General features: G+C 42.6%; 1 protein-coding gene across 6 annotated transcripts in view; it reads right to left on the bottom strand.

The window, feature by feature from the left end:
* PPP2R3A (protein phosphatase 2 regulatory subunit B''alpha) overlaps positions 1–19,122 on the bottom strand; it is a 61,322-nt gene that overhangs the window by 23,566 nt on the left and 18,634 nt on the right. For all 6 annotated transcript variants that reach the window (XM_025216842.1, XM_025216843.1, XM_025216844.1 and 3 more), the window contains 4 exons: positions 16,698–16,955; positions 13,325–13,428; positions 4,237–4,339; positions 2,214–2,288 (listed from right to left, as the gene is read on the bottom strand). In XM_025216842.1, the coding sequence (XP_025072627.1) occupies positions 2,214–2,288; positions 4,237–4,339; positions 13,325–13,428; positions 16,698–16,955 (540 nt within the window). The remainder of the gene's footprint in view (positions 1–2,213; positions 2,289–4,236; positions 4,340–13,324; positions 13,429–16,697; positions 16,956–19,122) is intronic.

Genomic DNA, 19,122 nt, shown 5'->3' with positions numbered 1-19,122 from the left:
AAGCTCTCATGGCTGCCCTGCCTGGCCCCAGCCCCAGCCCCAGCCTCCCAGCACTTTAAAAGGAGGGCTGCAGGGCTGTGCCGGACTATTCCCAGGGGGTGCTTCTGAAACATTCCAAAACATCCAAAACATTTCTGAAATGTTTCAGATGGTTTCATTTCGTTTTGTTTCAGAGATGTTTCGGAGCCTTCCATTTAGTGTTTTGGGCACCAAAATGGGCTGAAACACCTCCAAAATGAAACGGCTGCCGAAATTTTGTGCAGCTCTCGGCCATGCAGCAATATTGACACTGTTGATTGTGCAGACAGAGGAAGGAGTTTCCATGTGCTCTGTGCCTGGGAGAGACCCCAGCCTGAGCCAGAGCCAAGCTGTGCCTGACAGCAGGGGTGAGGGAAGGAGATGCGAGCAGGGCAGAGGCTGCAGAGGGGAAGTGGAGGGTGGAGGCAGGTGGCTGCTGTGAGACTGACTCTGGTCCAGACCCAGGGTTCAGGGCCAGTCAGAGCCACAGCAGCTGCCTGCTCCCCCTCCATTTTTTATGCAAATGTAAGAGGAGGGGCTTTCTCCTGCATGCTGATTGGGGGGGGGGGGGGGTCATTTTATAGTCAAGTAAATATGGTACCCCGGTCCAATGAGATGCTGCCACATCAGAAAATGTGGATATCGACAAAGGTCAGTTTCCCAAAGCAGAAAACAGTTAGGGGTAATTTTACAAAATAAATGGAAAGAATTATTTAGTATTTTTTCCTAGCCAGGAAAGGAGTTCCCTCTACTGTTTACATTAATTTTTAGACCATTGGTAAAGTTCCAGACGACAGGAGAAAGCTAGTGGTGTGCTAGAAATTAAAGAGGGATAAATGGGAGACTCTGGTACTTAGATGCTCTTTAGCAAAACAATTCTAGGAAAAGTAATGAAACACCTGTTACAAGAGTCAATCAGTGAAAATCTAAGATGGGAACATAGCGCCACTCTGCATTGTTTGAAGAAAACTGGTCTTCTCAGACAAACCTTGTACCATTCTTTGATGAGATTATGAGTACGGTTGATAAGGGTGGGTATCAATATAATATACTTTGAATTCTTAAGGCATTTGACTTAGTATTGTACAATATTCTGATTAAAAAATTAATATTATACAAACAATTATATTAAACGAGCCAGGAATGGGCTAATGAAGGGAATGGGGGAGTTCTAAAGCTGTTAACTCCCCCATAAGCAAGGAGAATTGTTTGTTTAGTTTCACCACCAAAATCAGAGTATGATTCTTATTAGCATAAGATCACTGCCGTTTATTCTCCATACCAGTAAATGGGCTTCCTTTAAGAAATGCACTGAAGAAAAAAGAAAGCCACAGCTGTCAGATTTGCTCAGTGCTTATGTAAAAAATGCCTTCTCCAAAATTGTATCAAAACTTTAAATTGTGCTGTCAGGAACAGGGAATCTGATTTGCAGTGGGGAGTAGAAGAAATTGTTACACATCTCTGAACAAGTGCATAAGTTTGAGACAGAAAGGAAACCCGCTGCTGAAAATTCAGATCATTTTCCCCGAACAATGAACAATGCTCTGTGATACAACAGTATCAGAGGAGAGAGATTATACTCCTGAATTCCTAAAGAGAGAAAAACAGCTTTCTTGTAGGATTTTCATGGTCATTCATGTTGTCAACAGTGGATCTTAGACCTAGCTTTTGGACTAGGAGAGGAAAGATGGCCTTGCTGCTAAAGATGGGTTCGACACCTAACTCTGAGACAGACTCTGAGACCCTGTGTGGCCTGGGGCAATTGTAGTATCTCTGAACAACTAGACTCTTTGTAAACATCAGCCCTTCTGTATCTCAGTAGCACATTTGATTATGGAAAATCCAGCAGCTGCTAGAAGATTACATACTGACCTATGAATTGCACTTTCTTTGGCTGGGAATCCTGAAGACTTTGATCATGAGAGGTGCCACAAAACCCATTCTCAACATGAATGCCAAAATCGCTTAATATATTCTAAAGCCCAGCAGGGAGTGTTATGATCAGTTAGTCTGACTTCCTCTATACACAAGCCACAGAATTTATCCCTGGAATAACTCAAAAGTATTAACTGTATCAAAACATACACACTTTCTCAGAGTAACTCAAGCACGGCTCCTGTGAGTGGTGACAGGGGGTGTAATGGGAAGGGCCTGCAAGGTCAGTATTTTGCAGAAACTCACAGGAACCAGCCTACCGTAGTAATATAGCGAGAATGAAATTCTGGAGCATCCTTCAAAAACGTCAGGCCAGGATGCGTTTCCACCACGTCCTGAAAGACAAAACCAGATCAAACTGAAACAAGGTTACTGGGTTCATAAAGTAACACATATTCTTCCAAAAGTGAGTACTGCAGCATTTTAAAAAATGAATCACATCTTTTTATTCTTAAAGTGAACCTTGTAGAAACATAGCACAGTTTCTGGACAATACGCACCTGTTGGGCCATTTTGATTTACTTGAAGACAGAAAAACAAAGGAAGAGTGTTAGTGAGTGAGTGAAAAATTATTTTTACTGAACAAAACAAAAATGTTAGTTGACCAAACAGCTATTTCCCCCCCACCCGTTTGAAATCTTCATAGAGATTAATATTTATCATGCCCAAAGAGAAAAGTTTTCTTCTGAAAGACTTTAAAAACAATTCTTTATGTCTTCCTAGAAAAATGCCCAACAACCAGAGGAGAGTTGCTCTTTATTCACTTTCACAGCAATCAAAGTTGGCGAAATCTTGAGAATGCACACAAAGCCAATGCCTTTCCAATATTTACTTGAACTATCTTGGAGGTTTCTTTCTCTCACCACAGTTATTTGCATGTGTGCCAATACTGCTTCAATGATTAATGCTCAGCCAGAGCTTTGTGACTGTGACAGGCTATCAACTGTGGAGGACTTACTCATACTGTGAATAGAAGAAACCTCTACCATCAGGGCTGCAACAGTACTACAAGCCTGCCTGACATCTCCAATGGCAGAGGGAAGTGTTTACAGCTGTGCTTCATCTGCAAGATGACACTACAGATGAACATGTACGCTGCGTCTGGGAGGTCCGGAAGTATGCTTGTAGCCCATGGCTGTTTGACAGGCATCCAAGGAAATATTAAAAAGATTATGGTTGCATTTGATTGTGCTGGTAGCTATGAAACACTGTTCCTGTCAGTCAGGAAAGTCACCATGTCTAGCAGGGAAAAGCTGAAAAATGCTACCAAAGACATGAGGCAAACCATTTCATCAAGGTACCAGTTCAGTTAGTAAGGGAAACCACAGGCATTTTTACACACACTCGGGGCGGGGGGAGGGAGGCAGAGGGGCACTTTAATTAGAGTGGCATCAAGAGCTGCTCTAATTAAAGTGCCCACAGCATCTCATGTATCAGCACTTCAAAACAGTTAAAGCGCCCCTGCCACCATTTTGGAGTGTGCGGACGCTGATACATGAGATACGGACGCTGGCTGGAGTGTGCTAATTAGCACATTCTAGCAGACTCAGTTAATCAAGTATGATCTGATGCACTGTAATTACAGTGCATTGGAGTAGCCTCCCTGCATGTGTACAGGCATCCCATGAGTTCAGAGATTCAATCTTGCTTCAGTCAGGCATGTCCACAGAGGTATCATATTCTGCATGGCACAATATCAGAAATATGGTGACACTAAAAGGAAATTTAAGTGGAGCTGGAGGGACTGAGTTTTGGTGAGAAGATTGCAAAACCTAACTTCTTCTACAACTTGACTAAGCACTAGCTAATGAAGAATCTGAGAGTCAGCCACGAACATTTGAAGGAACCAGATGAGAGGAACAGAGAAGGATTTAGTTGTTGTTAGTGATAAAGACAAGGACATTTTAAGTTATAAGAGAAACTTTTTGGTAGCACAACATAAACATTTTAATGGGCTTGGTGGTGCACATAGTGCATGATTAGAATAGTAATCTTCAAAGACTGTATTTGGAAGTCTTGAAAAAGTGCCTTATACTTGAACACTTCAAGAAATTAGGTGGATTCAACTTAGCTACCCGTCAGTGCCAAATGGAGACCATGGACCAAAGCTATGCTTTGCCTAAATGGGCACAAATCTCAATGCAGACCATCCAATGCCCTAAATACACATGCAAAGACATGATAAGGAATATGTTACAAAACACATGTCTAAGCAGCAGCACCTCTCTCCCCCCATCCCCTGTCCCTTCCCCTCCCACACACTCTTGAGCAAGTTGCACTTACCTGAAGTAGTGGGATGAAATCCTCCTGCTCTAGGTTGTCGCAATCAGGTTTTGCAAGAAGGTATATGAATTTGGATGCATCATCATGACAGTTGTGTAATACTCTACAAAAGAGAAACATATTTATTTCCATGTGATTCCTGCCAATTTGCAGTTTGGGAGGACACAACAATTGGACACCATGGTTTGACTACAATGCTCCTCATTTCAGAAGTCAAATTTCAGCCAGGAGTTGTGCAAAAGTGCCACAATGCAAGCAGTGCAGTCTGGACATAAGAACAGTGTCACCCAGTCTCTTCAACACTTTGAAACAATGCCCAAGCATTTCTGGCACACCAGAGCTTCATTCATGGTTAATATTACCATAGAAAATGGGGACGGTCTTTGGCAACTGTACAAATGGTGTCGATTAGCATGTCATGAAATGTCTTTCCCATAAAGGAAGAGGGATATTTCATCCTTGAGAGTCTGGAAGCATTGCAAAGGTGACCTGCCTGCTAAGGAAAGGAGAGTGAAGGCCCTTTTTAATCATCTTAACAGCTTGAACAAAAGAAGAACAATAACAAAATGTGAATAAGGGGGTAAGAAAGAGTCATGCCAACACCCTGGAGAACCTGGGTTTCACCTCCTGGCATGTACCCTAACCACTAGGCTATTGAACTACAAGGTAAGAGAGCCCTCCTCCTTCTCCATATTTTGTGACTTACACAGCATTGCATGCCTTCTGGAGGACTGGAGGGGTGAGTAGGATCTAAAACCCACAGAAATGGCCCCAAATGCCACTCATATTAGTCACTCTAGTTGGATTTCATCTTACGTTCCTTTATCCTCTCGGTACCAGGAAGCAGACTTTCCAAACCTGGAACTGTTCTTGCAACTGTCATCCAAACTCTTTCCTAGTTTTCAATGTTCTTCTTGAGGTGCAGACACCAGAACTGGGAGCACAGTCACACTTGCGCCATGTATCACCACTCTTAAGTCTGCCCTCCCCTGCTTCCACATCCAAGTCACATGCTGAGGGCCAGTGTTTAAAGCAGCTGCTCAGTGTCTAAGCCTGCAGTGAAGGCATTACTGACCTTTTCAAACCTCTGGCCCGAAACTGCCACTTGGTACTTAAGACTCCAGGCATGTAAGTTGCTGCCATTTATCACTTTCACGGAAGCCAGGATGCTAGTACTACCCCTGACCTCATGGCTCAAAGCCATAACTCATGCTGAAGCCCTAGAACTACCCCCAAAGTGGGGGGTTTTAAACTAGGAGGGAAATGTTTATCTTTGTCAGCTCTGAGCACATAAAGACTTCCCTGCATCCCCAAGCAGGAGGTCGTAGACTACTGATAGGTGGAGAGGCAAAACAGTGCTCACACAAAGCTCGTCCAGTGGCACAAGGACACAGGAGGAGCGGGTAGGATTAACTGGGTGCATCTACACTTGCAATTAGTGCTCCTCAGTAAACTCCGGCACAGTTCGCACTGGAGTCGGCTGCTCCCAGGTGCAGCATCTTCACATGCACCCATGACCACAACAGTTTGAGCCACGGTGGAGCAGCCCTGAGCTGGCAGCAGGCTTAGGGGGCAAGCCCCAGGCTCCAGGCAGTGGAGGAGCTGGCTAGGGCATGAGAATGCCCAAAATGCAGAGCTGTGTGGCTGACCCCTGAGCCCTTTCCAGCCCGGGCCAGCTCTGCCCTGACTCAAGCCGCTGCAGTCCCAGTCACTATCCAGATGTGCTCTCTGTGCAGTAAATGACTACAGGAAGCTTTGGTGGCATCTGAGGCCAAAAGGTCCCCAAGTTGCAGGTTACTTAGGACACTGTTCTGCTCATGTGAGTGGCACCTAAATCCCTTTAAAAAAACTCAATTGCTGTCATCCCCTCAGAGCCCATATTCATTTAGCTATCCACCATATCCCAGAACACCTTTTCTGAGTCTCTGCTTTCAAAAACAGGCTCCTGCATCCTGGTTGCGTGACTCATCTTCTTGATTCCCTGATGTATGGCCTTCCATTTAGCTTTAATAAAACATCCTTCCTTTTCCAGGAAATCCAGTTCATCTTGGGATTTGGACTGCTCTATAAAACTGGTTGGTCCTTATCATTATCTCTTGTGCCACCCCTTTTTGCCTACAAAATATACCAGTCCTAACTGTATCTTTTCCTGCAGTTCATTGATAAAGACATTGATTAGTAACAGGTGAAAAAAACAGAGCAAAGGAACTCCACTAGAAATACTCCTCTTGCATACTGATTTCCCATTTACAGTTATTTTTTAAGCTATTCATCAGATAGTTTGTAATCTATTTAATACATGCTTACACTGACTTTGCACTGTTTTCATTTTTTAGGTGAACTGGGGTGGCCATCATAGAGGACATTCCGGTTTTCTGCTACTCTGTCCCCTGTCTTCAATTGATACAAAACCCAACCCTATTTTTCTCTCTTCAAGAGAAAAGATAAAGGACATAAAAGCATCTCATTTCGTATCAATAGAGGACAGAGGACAAACTCTATGATGGCCACCCTATGGGGAACCAGTGGTGCTCAACTTTTTGACCCCGCGAGACAGGAGTACTGTAGCATCAGTTCCACAGGCTGGACGCAGTGTTGGGGACCAGCCCAGCTGAGGCCCAATCCAGTGCACAGGGCCAGCCCAGGGTGTAGCCTCAGCTCTAAGCACCAGATCGCACCTCAGCCCCACACATTGGATCAGGCCTTGCAACAGATTGTGCCTTTGGCGCTGGGAACATAGCCATGTCATCTGCCCTGCAGGGCTTTTGGAAATTCGGTGGCAGTGGCAGTGCTGTTGGCCATCGGTTCCCGCCACCAAATTTCTGGACCCACCACAGGCTGGATGACTTGGCTCCACAGCCCAGATCTGGCCCACAGGCCGGAGGTTGAGCACCACTCATTTAGACTGTTGAGCAACACTCAGTCTAATGCCTTAAAGGCCTCTGAGGTTTATTATGTCAATGGTTAAACCTTTATCGATCAAATTTGTAATTTCATATCAACAAGATGTCAAGTTTGGTAAGACCCATTTTCCATGAAAACAGGCTGACAGGCCTTAATTATGTCACTCTGCCTTAATTATTTTCTGGCTGCATATGCTTTAGCATGTCCACCATTCTGTACAGAAGTGATGTCAAACTAATCAGATCATATAATCTCTCAACTATTCCATTTAGATGGGGAAAAGATTTGCTTTTTTTCTAGTCCTCTGAACCTTGCCCAGTACTCAAGAGATTTATTTGTCAAATATCAGCATCAGTGACTGAGAGATCTCCTTAGCTAATCCTTTTAAAGTTCTTGGGTACAAGTTAATTCATCTTGCATTTGTAAAAATGCTTAGGAGCTTTAGAGGTTGCTTTTTGACACTGTGTCAATAGAAAGTGTTTCATTGCCACTGTAAAATAAGAATTAATTGTTTTTTTCCAAATACAGAACATAAATATTTACTGAACATTTCTCCCTCTGTGAGACTGGTAATTTTGCTATCACTATCTAACATCAGACTGATGCCATTACCAGCAGTTCTTTTGTTTCTGATACTTTTAAAAAAAATTCTCTCTTACTGAACTTACTGCTACTAACTACAGACTTGTCATTGATTCCTTTTGTTTCCCTTATTAACTGAAGACAACACTTTTAGTATTTGGTCCTACTTCTCTCTCTGGATTTAATTCTCCTCTCTACAAAGGAAGACCACAAGACAAGAGATACCTCTTAAATCCTACTATGGTGACAGCTTGAGGCTATAAAAGTGACTGTAAGTGGCACACAGGCATTTTGCTATTATGACTTTCACCCTATGAGCTTAAGACAGGCAGAATTGGGTCTTAGTAATCAAAACTTCAAACATGGATGTAGCAGGGCACTGTGGAAAGAAGTTCTCCCCCACTTTAAGAAGAGAAGCTGCCTGAGAGGCAGCTTCCAGGTGGTTTGTGGGCTGATTGGAGGCTCACCTGATGGGAAGAGGGCCAGGCTAGAGCTAGGTAAGTCCAGTGCCTGAGCCAGTCAGGTAGTCTAACCCTAGGAGTGTGAGGAGAGGAGTTTCCTGCATCATGACTAAGAAAGGTAGGAGAGCTAAAGCAACTCCACAGGCCAGGGAACAAGAGAATATTACCCAGGGCAGAGAAGAAAGGGTTTATGCAGGTAAGGAGCCTTTGTTATTATGTTGGTACTATTTTTTGAGTTGCAAGCCTTGAGTCCTGCTGGAGACAGACTCAAGGCCTACAGGGAATTCTCCAGCCCAGAGACGGGGCTGAGTTAGGGAGCAGAACAGAAGGCCTGAGAACAGAGCCCCCAGCCCAGAGAAGTGGCTGAGTGAGGTACAGAGGAGCCCCCAGCCCGAACAGGGGCTGAGGGGTAGAACAAAGAACCTGCCAGCTAGGGAGAGTCAGAGTGGGGGATTAGAGATGCATCATGTTAACAAGGGATTTAATAAGATGCAGTAAGATTTTTCTCCCTACAGTTTAAACTTTCCTAATGCTGCAGGATTTAAGGATGCTGCCAAGCTCCACTGGCTAAATTCTCTGACATGCAAATCACCCCAATGAGCCAAACAGTGGCTTCTTTTGTAGAATGTGGTGTGGGTGAAGTGCACAGGAAGCTATGGAGGGGGCCTGCTCCTACTAGAGAAAAAGCCAATGGGGTGTGGTATTCTTTACAGAACAAATATACTCTTTAGGATGATGTCTTCTGCTTGTGACCCTGGAAAGCAAGCACTTCAGAGCAGTGAAAGACTAGGCCAGTCTCTACTCCCTCCTGCAAAATATTGTTTGTCAACATTAACCTGGTTGCCTAAATAACTGGTCTTTTACAGAAGACACAAGCACAAAGAAGGCATTTTCAGGGATTTACCACATTCCTACTGAAAAAATAATAAAAGAAATAAAAGAGTTGGGTACTTTGAAAATATCTATCACCAGATGTTATCATTGATTCATTTCATATCTTTGAGGAGGCAAACAATAAATTACTTGGTGATTTGCAATAACTACAAAGAGTAAAACTTGGTGTTAGTTACTAATAATTACTTGGGCAAAATAATTATTACTTGTTGTTTATAAATTATGGCTCAATCCTGCTAAGGCTTTTGCATGTGAATAGCTGCAACTTGGTGGCATTTTTTGTGTTATTAAGTTACACACACAAAAGTATTGTCCAAGACTTCAGACTAGGATGCCTGAGAGCAGAAAGTCTGGATAAATATATAAATAGTTTTTTGGTTCCATTTTATTATACTGGGAGCTCAGATTCAGTGGGATTCCACCATGACTCCTAAGCACTTTTGAGAAAGCTAAGACACAGTTCTCCCATCCTATTACTGACACTTTTTCCTAGATGTATGATCTTGCATTTGACCATACTGAAATATGTTTGATTACCACCTCACCAATCTTATCAGGTGCAATGATTACTAAGAAAAATATTAAACACTTGGGGCTGAGGGAAACAATCCCCTTAGAGGTGCATCCATTCAACAATAATTGACACAACAATTTATGTTTTGAGTTCTATACATTTAATACTTGCCTCGATTGGTTTTGTTTGTGTTAGGTATTACTTTTCAATCAGAATGCTCTGTGGTACATGTTAAAGAGATCTTACAGAAGTCCAAATATATATCAGTAGTTACTCTTATAAACTAAACTTGTAATTGCATCGAAAGAGAATATTGAGTTTATTTAAAAAGACTATAAGGTCCTCTCAACTGGCATGAAATATATCATCCTTTAATTTTTTTTTTTTTATTGACTTATTTTTTCCTGAGATTTATCCCATGCAAAAAATGGTTATAATTAAGTAAGTTAATCACATTTGTCCTCTTAAATGTTGGAGCAATACTGACTTCCTTTCAGACTTTAGGAACTTTACCAGTTAATTAAAAATTAACATAACTTTCTGGCCCAGTTTCCTGGCCAGTTCTACTAAAACTCTTGGGTATGGTCCTGTTGATTTTTAAACATGCTTAACTTTAGTAGTTGCTCCACTTTTGTCTTGGAATATAAGAATGTCATCATCATATGTCCTGAATACATCATCCAACTTATTTCCAAGTACATGATATGCAAATAGAATACCTGCTCACAGTGCCTCAGCACACCAAGCTGATGGTAAAGGTAATTACAGCGGTCATCCAAAAAGGGACAGCATGCATGAACCTGTTAAGTAATGTCTATTAAGGACAGATATTTGTGATGGTGGATATCTTTAGTATCAGCAGCGGTGTAACACTCATGCTCTGCGGCCAGTCATGCTAGGCCCAGCTCACTAAGTGAGAGATAAAGAAAGGACTGTGAGTCACTATTTTTCTTTATCAGCTTGACTGATGGTGCATTGCCTAGTTTTCAGCAGCAGGAACTCTGAAAACATTTTGCTACTTCTGCCCTTGAAAACTGGTTGTTCCCACTGTCAAAATCAAACATGAAATATTTTGGGGGAGAAGTAACAAAACATTGAGAAAACAGCTTAGGCACATATTTAAAAACCCAGAGCTCCAAACAGTTTGTTTTCTTTACTCTTTGCAGCAACATTTTTGTTTACCTTTAAAATAAACAGCACTTTTCAAGTTAACCCTGTGTCCAAAGCCTCAGTTATAGGGAAGCTGCTACACAGCTCTAAAACAGCAAGTGGTTGCAACTTTAATAGAGTAGTCCATATAAGAGTGGATGGCAAAGGCAGCACGAATTTGCAATGTGATTGCTGCAGGAAAAAAAACAGTAAAGCTTTGGCCCTGTGCAAAGGCATGTTGTCACAGAAAAGAGGCAACAGTTCCTGGTTGAAACTTTTCTTAAATAGGCACCATAACAATTGGCTCCCAAGTCCATATTTGTACACCTAAAATTACCTAGATTTCAAAAGTATGTCATACCAGGTTCTCCCTGATTTCAAAGCAGGTTTGTGGATGTTCAGCACTTCTGAAAAATCGGGTCTCTTGAATTAGGTGCATAAAAATAGACTGATGTTTCAAGTTACTAAAGCATGGACAACTCCTCTGATTGAGGGGTAACTAAACTGGTGTTAGGGAATCTTCATAGAAGAGCCATGAAACATGATCAGGGGCTTGAAAAAATTGACTTATGAGGAAATTTATAAAACAGCTAAAATTAGCTCAGCTAAGAGAAAACAGAAGAAGAGCAGGGTAACAGGTTACAAAAAACCATGAGGAAGAGGAACTATTTAGTACAAAATAAAAGGGATTAATTATGACTAGTAGAAAGGAAAAAAAATTGTCAGTATCAAAAAAAAAAAAAAACACCTGACGGCTGAAAACTTAACACAACTTTGCAGTTTTATTTTGGTAAGAACTAAGAAGCTGCTTGCACAGTATTCCTTGTGGAAAATACTCGGGGAATAAATCTCAAACAGCAATTGGACATATGTGGGCAGTAGTCACTGGATTAGGCTGAGGAACAGTCCCCCTAAGGATGTAGTGTGAACACAGCTTGATGCTTTAAAAGCTAAACTGATTTAAAGCATTAGACATGCCCTGTGGGAAACACACCTGGGTGAGATAAGGGGCTCTTCCACTAACCTATCTGCAGGTCAGAGCAGCCCAACCAGAACTCCTCTTCTAGAAAGGAGCTTTTTAGACTGTTATGTTCAAGTGACTGTGAAGCTCCACATATGGGCCAAGTCTTCACAAAACGGGTGCCAAAACTATGATCTGGCCCAGGGTATCATCCCTGCTTTCTTTCACACCTTTCTTTTCCCATTCCTTCATGATGATATTTTGGCTTTAGTCCTGCTTCTCAGACACAGCATGACACCCATACCTACCCTCAACACATGCCTTTAGGCCTTCACCCAGCTGCCTATACCAGGTGGGATGCCCTGCTAATTCTGATCTGTCTGGTCCTTCAGTCTCTTAATTTAAATGCTTCGTTTGATTTTCCTCCCACCTGAGCTCCTCTCTCTGGGGCCTGGTCACTGCCATCCTGTCTGCCTTGCCCAGCTGCCCTGTTTTCAGCTATCCCCACTTGGCTGCATGCTCTCATGCGACAGCCATGCTTTATTACCCATGCTGGAGCTGCATGGCAAATCTCAGGTCGCTAAGATGATGAGTAGCAACAGATACCCTGGCCTGACAGCAGCTCAAGTAGGCAAGTACTTAATTGTGAAATCCATGATACTTCAGCACATGCTTAGGTCTCTGTCTAAATTGGGGCCAAAAAGCAAAGCCATTGGTGTATCCTGTTTCCTCGCTGCAGTGAAACACCAGGGAGCATATCTACTACAAGCTGCAGATTTGTGCTGCATGGGGACTTCAGCTCCACTGGCTTGGAAGGGAGCTTTGGAGAAAATATGACCCTGTACCTACCCAGCCTGACTCGAAGTGCCCAAGCAGGGAGTATGCTTCGGAGAATCGGGCACATGACTTCCTCCTGTACTCCCTTGCACTCAGCCCATTCCCAAGCAGTTCCTGTTCAAAGCAATCGTGGGGAATCAAACCTCAGATGGGTGTCTTTAGATACCTCCCCACACTGCCAATAGGAATCCAGTACTGAAAGCAGTACTCGCACTTTCCCATCCCAGGGAATGACACTCTCTCAGGACTGTACTTCATGGGCTGAACATGAGCAGATATTGATTCTCAGCTAGACCAGGCATTCTTAACATTTTTGAGTTGTGTTCACTTTAAGTTATACTGCTGTGTACCCCGGTGTCGCAGATATTAAAAAAGTGACCCTTTTCATCACTATATCTGCACTCTAGTCACCGAAGAGGCACAGAATTTTAAATTATTTTTTCCTTCTTTTTCCTCCACTTGTAATTCCTCTTTAGTTTCTTCTGTTTTCCACTTCTTCCTGACACCCTCCAGAAGTTCACTACATGCCCACAGAGACAGGCATACCCAAATTTGAGAAAGGCTGGTCTAAACAATTTATGCAGAAACCGGTAACATAACTGGGAACCAAACATTGAAGAAGTTAAAGGGAAGACCACAGAAGCCAATGTAGCTTTTAAAATATGAATTTGTTTGGAATGGAAGAGTGGTTTGAGAAGTGGGGTAGAACTGAGGGATGACAGGACTGAAAACATTAGAAGGGTGGGCAGGCAGGCCTTTTTCTTTTCTGAGAAAAGCTATACTCACTTTCTCCACATAGCTACGAACGAATGTACAGACACAAATCCTGTCCGCTCTCCCCCTGCTGCATTGAACATGGGTGCTTTCCAGTACAGAGGGCAGCCACATATCTGTGAATGAAACACAAAGATACACTGCAGCTCAGTGCGCTGGATACAAGGGTATTCACAGAACTGGCTCATCTGTTTATACACTGAATTCATCATCTACCATACATCTATGTTGGGGTGCTGCTGTCACTTTTATGAGTGGCAGCACTAAGGTGGCTGGGCCCCCTTATGTGGATGTAAATGTGATGAGTGAAGTTTTTTTTGCCACCATACCTATACTAGCTTCCTTGAATGACAGGGTTGTGATGCACAACTCTGTAATGTAGCCAAGGGCCCAGCATTTGCTGTGTGAGAAATGGGGTATTAATATGTGTAGCTTATCAAAAATATCTTACTGTGATGCTCAGACCAGGATACAAAACTCAGTTATCACCTGCGACACAGACATAGGCCTGGGTAAATTACTGGGCCAAGAGGAGACTAGCACCCTCAACCTAATGCCCTTTCCCTGGTCCTCTTACACCTTGGCAAGAGATCCCAAAACAATCCCATTTGTCCTGGTGACACCAATGGAGAGAGGCAGATGCACCTAAGATTCCATCATGCAGGAATTGCTAGTTAGCCTCTGCATTGACATGCTTTCAAGTGCTGAGCTAGGAAAACCAGTGCCTTTTCCCCTCTGTAATGCTTCAGGAAAGCACACCTGACAACTGCCTGGGAAAACACAACAGTTCACTCAGTGTTCAGGAACTTCGCTACCTGGCTGCAGAAGAGCTGAAGGAACAGCCACACATTGGAGCTTTGCAGGTATGTGCACTGCAATCAGGATTCAGAGCAGGGCAAAGCACAGGGACAGAGATTTCCCCATGGCCATGGCCAAAAGTAAAACCTCCGTCCTTATGATGCCCTTTGCCTTTGACACCTTGAACCACAAAGGTCCCGCTATCACCTCTAAGGGACACAGCAGAAAGACTGCCTGACATGACAGTAGCTTCAACTGTTTCCCCCTTGCCAAGGGCCATCACCTGCACAGGGTGATTCACAGAGGTCCCTACTATTGTGACTCCTCTTCTATATCTGCTTGAGACCACTGGGAGAGAAAACAAGATACCACGGACCAAAAATGTGCTGATAATGCCAAAGTATTTGCCGCCTCCTCAACTACCTGGAAGCCCCAGTCATGAAGAACAGGACCCCACTCTGCCTGGCCATGCAGAGCTACAGAACAAACCAACAGTCCCTGCTGCAGAGAGCTCACAGTCTGAATACAAACCAGAGATAGGTGGCTACAGACATGGGGAGTATGAGGAATGATATTGGTGAGCATGACTGTTGGTGTAAGTATCACAGCACAGGAGTTTTAAGGAGAAATCAGAAGAACAAACAAAAAGGGGCTGTTTGTGAGGTCTTCCTCCCCAAAATAGAGAGACGTGGGGGGTGGAAAACCTGGAAGCATCTGAAAACATAACTAGTGGAGTGAAGGAGAGATGACAGGTCGAGTGAAGACTTAAAGGGGGTTGAAAGTAAAGGCAAGCAGTGTATGCTTCATTTACTAGAGAATGGGGGGTTCACAGAAGGGTGACACAGTGAATGGCCTTTGCAATGTGATTCTGGAGAGGAATGAGTGAAGCAGGACTACATGTGTCAAGGTGACAGGAAAGGACCAGGGAACAAATTCCATCACCATTGGGAAGATGTCAAGATGCTTCCAAGCAATTAACTCTTGGATGAAGCATGGCTGGCACAGGGTGGATCCAGGCAAGACAGCAACTTTATAGAGCTAAGACACAATTCCCCACCTTCCACTGAAAGCCTCTCTTGCAATCTTATTTTATAATGAACAAAGTTCTCTCCTCAAACCTCTGCCCTAACATTTTCTTCCTTTTTCTACCAGAACACCAGTCAGCTGCATAATTGCTTTTGGATGTGACCATTCTTATTTCAGTCTACCGCAATGTTGTCCACTGATGGGGGAAAAGTGGGCCACTTGGAGGAAAAGTCTTGAGATTTTCTTTTGACTTGTTCTGTTCACAGCTTCCTTGCTTATTCATAGCTTACTTGCTTCACAGCTTCAAGTCTAGACTTCATGTCTGTACTACAGCAAAGAAATGTGTCACACCTGGATGTCATCAGATAACATATGTGTCCAACGATGGCCAGAGGTAGCAGTGATTGAGGTTACAGTCTTCTCTGCAGCACCTTGCTGTTTTTCCTGCTTAGAGTATAGTAATGACACAGACAAGTGCCTGCCCTGCCCTTTTGTTATATGTAATATGGGCCAGGAAACTCTCCTACCAAGCACTGGTATTTTCCTAAGCAGCTTTGCTGGAGCTGTGTTTTATTAGCTGGTGCCATATTTATCATAAAATGAGTCTCTGCTGCCACAACATTTTCCTAAATGACAAGGGTGTGCCCATGCTGGAGGCAGTGTCAAGTTGAAAATAACCTACTGCTTGAATCCCAAGTTTCAGATACTCAATGCTCACAGTGGAGCCCTTGTGGAAAACTAAAAGAACAGCAGAAGGCCTATGTATTTCTAAACACAAAATGGAAACAAGTCTTACCTGGCTCATGGACCATTAGGGAAGGAATAGAGACCAAGGACCCATTTCTGACCTCACACATATATCTAACTTTTGTATGCTGCCAATTGCTTCCACTGCTAATAACACCAACTGAAGTGAGGAGACAATCTGCCTCCAAGTCATTTGTGTCATTTGCAACTATTTTGTATGTAGCAGTTGTGACTGTCTTCTGTGTTAAACACATTTGCATTTCTAAGCAATCTGCCTGTCAGTAGGTAAGTGGGTCAACTTTGATGCATTATGCACCAGAAGAGTACACACACAGCACTCTCCTCTCCCAGGGACTTTAGTTGAGTTCATTCCTGTTTTTCTGTTTCCTTAATTTAAAAGAAAGTCAATCAGACTGAAAGTATACATTTCCTCTTTACGTACTAGAACATCCAGTAGCTTTATTTCCTCAATTCTAGTCTTGGTCTAGCTGTATCATCCCCAAAAACATGAATGACCTTCAAAGCAACCATACTTTCCTCGTGAAAAGCAAGGATTTTTGTGGGTGATACCTTTTATTGGACCGATTGCATGGTTGGGATAGACGTAGCCATGCTTTTGAATAAAATGCATTTCTCTTCCAGTCTCCTGAAGAAAGAAGGAACAGAAGAATGCATTGAATTCAAAAGCTTGTCGAAGTCTTTTCCCAACCATGCAGTTGGTCCTATGAAAGAGGTCACCCCACAACAATCTTACCTCTTGCATATTTCCTGAACCATCACAGTTACAACATCACTTCAACACTACAATATTTACCTTGGTAATTTTCCCCATTTCATAAATGTTGACTCTCTCTTCAAATTCTGTAAAGGCCATCTCAATCCTGGCAATGGTCTCCTCATGATTGGTGCACACATTTGGAAGTCCTTTGGGGAAGTAGAAACGTGGAATGTTTATGGACAAGGGAGCACTGACAGTGCCTTTATTCACAGGCAAAAGAGGTCGTGGACTGACTGCTAAGTTCAAAGGGCCTGGGGATGGAATCCCAGGCTTCTTCTCTTGTTTATTTTGAACCTGAAAAGATAAGGCAAGGAATAAATTTTCTTTTCACAATACAATGTAAAAATGTGAAAAAATATGCTCCAAATGCACAAAATTAACTGGGTCAAAAAACAGATTGTGTGTGTGTGTATGTGTGCACATGTAAATGTTAAAACCAATACAGACCCATGTTAAAATACTAAGGCTGTAATGTCAAACACTGAGAAGTTAGGATATATTAGATTTAAAGCTGCCTGTTCAACCTTATTTCAGCCCCCTTGTAATCATGCATTATGATAAAGTATTTTATTACATGAGCATCCAAACTTTTCCATAAGACCCCTGCTTCATTCAGTGTGCAGGATGGCCAGTGTTCTGTACTCGACTTATTTAGTCCATGTTCAGTATTTCTTTTTAACCTTGTCATTTAGTGTGTTGTCTGAGTAAGAATACAGACAGCACTCAAGCCCTGCAACAAATAAAGGTTCTGTTTGGTTTTGCTCCCAAATGAAATAAAACCTTCTTTCAATGCTTTCATCACTCAGCTGGTGCAAATATGAATGAGTTTGCCCTCATAATATCCACAGGAATTAGAATAATGTTATCATCCTCCCTTTTACGCATGAGGAACCAAGGTCCAGAAAGATTAACAGCAAGATTTCCAAGGAAAGGTATTAAAGTAGCAAGTTGAGCAATTCCTTACGTTTTGTTTTTAAGTTCCCTCCAAAAGTAAAGATCTAATACTTCACAGTCAGGGCAGAAACCACTATTTCTATGTTCTAATTCTCAGGATCATCTTTTCCCCTTCCTGCAGGCCTCTGTTATACCATGTCAACATCACCCTGTATACAATACGTCTATAGTTGTTATGGTGACAGACTAGTTCATCCTTTTCACAGTCCTCTGACATCTTTGACTTCTGCTCAGACTTTAATATTTTTGGGATGAGGTCATGAAATTAAACAGCTGAGCACATGTGAATTTTCTTTGGTACTTTTGGGATCCTAAATTATGAGGTAATAAAATCAACATTTTATTTAAAATTTAAACATGCAGGGGTCCTGTTCTTTAGCACATTTAGTAAAACATAGTAAAAGAGCGTAATTGAAATAAACACTGATATACAATTCTTTATTCTTCATGTAATGGAACACTTTAGTTCAAAAAGCCAAAGCTGTTAACTGGTTTATTTAAACACTGGAGATATTTATATATAATCTGGGAGTGGGGGTGGTGCTTTAATTAGAACATCTCTGAGAGCTGCTCTAATTAAAGCGCTCGGACTGCCTACCCCTGCACTGAAAAATGGCTCGTTAAACGAGCATCAGTGCCCCTGCCGCCATTTTTCAGTATGGAGACACGATACGCATGACATTGGAGTCCATTGGAGCATGGTAATTACCATGCTCCAGCAGACTCGATTAATTACAGCGCGTCAGAGCAGCCTTGTTGCACGTGTATAGGCACCCTGAGAGAGACCTGACATCTTTGTCAGATGCAAAGTCACATGCAAAACTACAGCAGAGAGAGATTTTTTGAGGTACAAGCAGAGCTCAATAAGAGGTTGAGCAGAAGGAGTTTTCTGTGTGGCTGGTGAAGGAGAAGCTGCCCCGACCCAGGCAGGGGCTGCCTGTGTTACCTGTCACCTTGCTCTTCAGGGGATTCCCTGTAGTCTGGGACCCTCTTCCTCTTAGCAACCACCAATGGACCCTGAATTGATATGGGAATGCTCCTGTCCTGTCTTGGGCTGATAGACTATGGAAAGCCTGACTGGGGAAATTATTTAATCTGAGCTTTATTTCATCTTCATTGGTTATGTTTAAAATATATTTTACAATGGCTGATAAGAAAAGCTCAAACAGCTCAAACCTAGTCCAAATATTTCAAAACAAAAATTGCTATTGCTTCAATGTAATAAAATACAAGCAAAATTTATTAATTGCTTGTATTGCTCTTTGCTGCCTTTACTAGTTGCTAGGAACATGAAGCCTTTTTCTTAATTCATTTTAGAGACTAACTTGCCAAAGAATTGCATTTGAAAAGTCAAAGAAATAAGACTGCTAGAGCCTTTCAGTGCTGCTTTCCATCCAGTTTCCTGACACACCTTCAAGTCTGTCCCTCAGGGCCCTGTAAAACTAGCTCCTCAAAGAGATGGGTGGGAGAAATTTCTCCTGACTTTTCACTTTTCCTCCTGTAAGTG

The sequence above is a fragment of the Alligator sinensis genome, unplaced genomic scaffold, assembly GCF_000455745.1.
Source record: "Alligator sinensis unplaced genomic scaffold, ASM45574v1 scaffold1264_1, whole genome shotgun sequence".
NCBI lineage: Eukaryota > Metazoa > Chordata > Crocodylia > Alligatoridae > Alligator > Alligator sinensis.
Note: the sequence above shows the minus strand (reverse complement) of the source record. Positions and strands in the feature narration are given on the sequence as shown.